This window comes from Meleagris gallopavo, chromosome 3 (genome assembly GCF_000146605.3).
Source record: "Meleagris gallopavo isolate NT-WF06-2002-E0010 breed Aviagen turkey brand Nicholas breeding stock chromosome 3, Turkey_5.1, whole genome shotgun sequence".
NCBI lineage: Eukaryota > Metazoa > Chordata > Aves > Galliformes > Phasianidae > Meleagris > Meleagris gallopavo.
In genome coordinates, this window is record NC_015013.2 from 93,075,109 (window position 1) to 93,075,684 (window position 576).

General features: G+C 55.2%; 1 protein-coding gene across 4 annotated transcripts in view; it reads right to left on the bottom strand.

The window, feature by feature from the left end:
• Positions 1 to 421: 421 nt before the first annotated feature.
• The window catches only part of SCRIB (scribble planar cell polarity protein), a 40,880-nt gene continuing 40,725 nt past the window's right edge, over positions 422 to 576 (bottom strand). For all 4 annotated transcript variants that reach the window (XM_031552944.1, XM_031552946.1, XM_031552945.1 and 1 more), the window contains one exon: positions 422 to 576. In XM_031552944.1, coding sequence (XP_031408804.1) covers positions 437 to 576 — 140 coding nt within the window. In that variant the 3' untranslated portion in view covers positions 422 to 436.

Here is a 576-nt window from a genome sequence, read left to right on the forward strand (position 1 = left end):
GGGCTGTGAAGCACTGCCATGGGCTGCCCAGGGAGGCGGTTGGGTCAGCATCCCTGGAGGTGTTGAACAACCGTCTGGAGGTGGTGCTCAGGGCCGTGATTTAGCAGAGGGCTCTTAGAGTTGGGCTGGGATGGCTGGGCTGTGCTTGGACTCGGTGATCTTTCAGGTCTTTTCCAAGCTGGGCACTTCTGTGACTCTATGGAAGCCTCCTCTCAGTGATGCCCTCTGCAGTGGCAGCTTCTCAGCACCGCAGCGTTTGCAGTACTGCATTGGGAAGTCAGGGTAACATGGGTATATTACAGGATAATGCCATCACACTAACAAAGGAGCTGTTACTGTCTATCATTCCTCTGGATATTGCGGGCTTGGAAGCTATAGCCAGGAATGATTGTGCACTTAAAAGTCTCCACTGGAGTGACTCCATGGTTCTCCCATTCTACATACCTACTACCCAACGCCACCCCCCGCTCCAGTGGCTCACCTCGATGGGATACTGATCCTCCAGGCCTTTAGAGAGCTGGCTCCTTTGCAGCGAAGGCATCTCCTCTGGTGGGCTCTCCCCATGGCTGGGGGGTG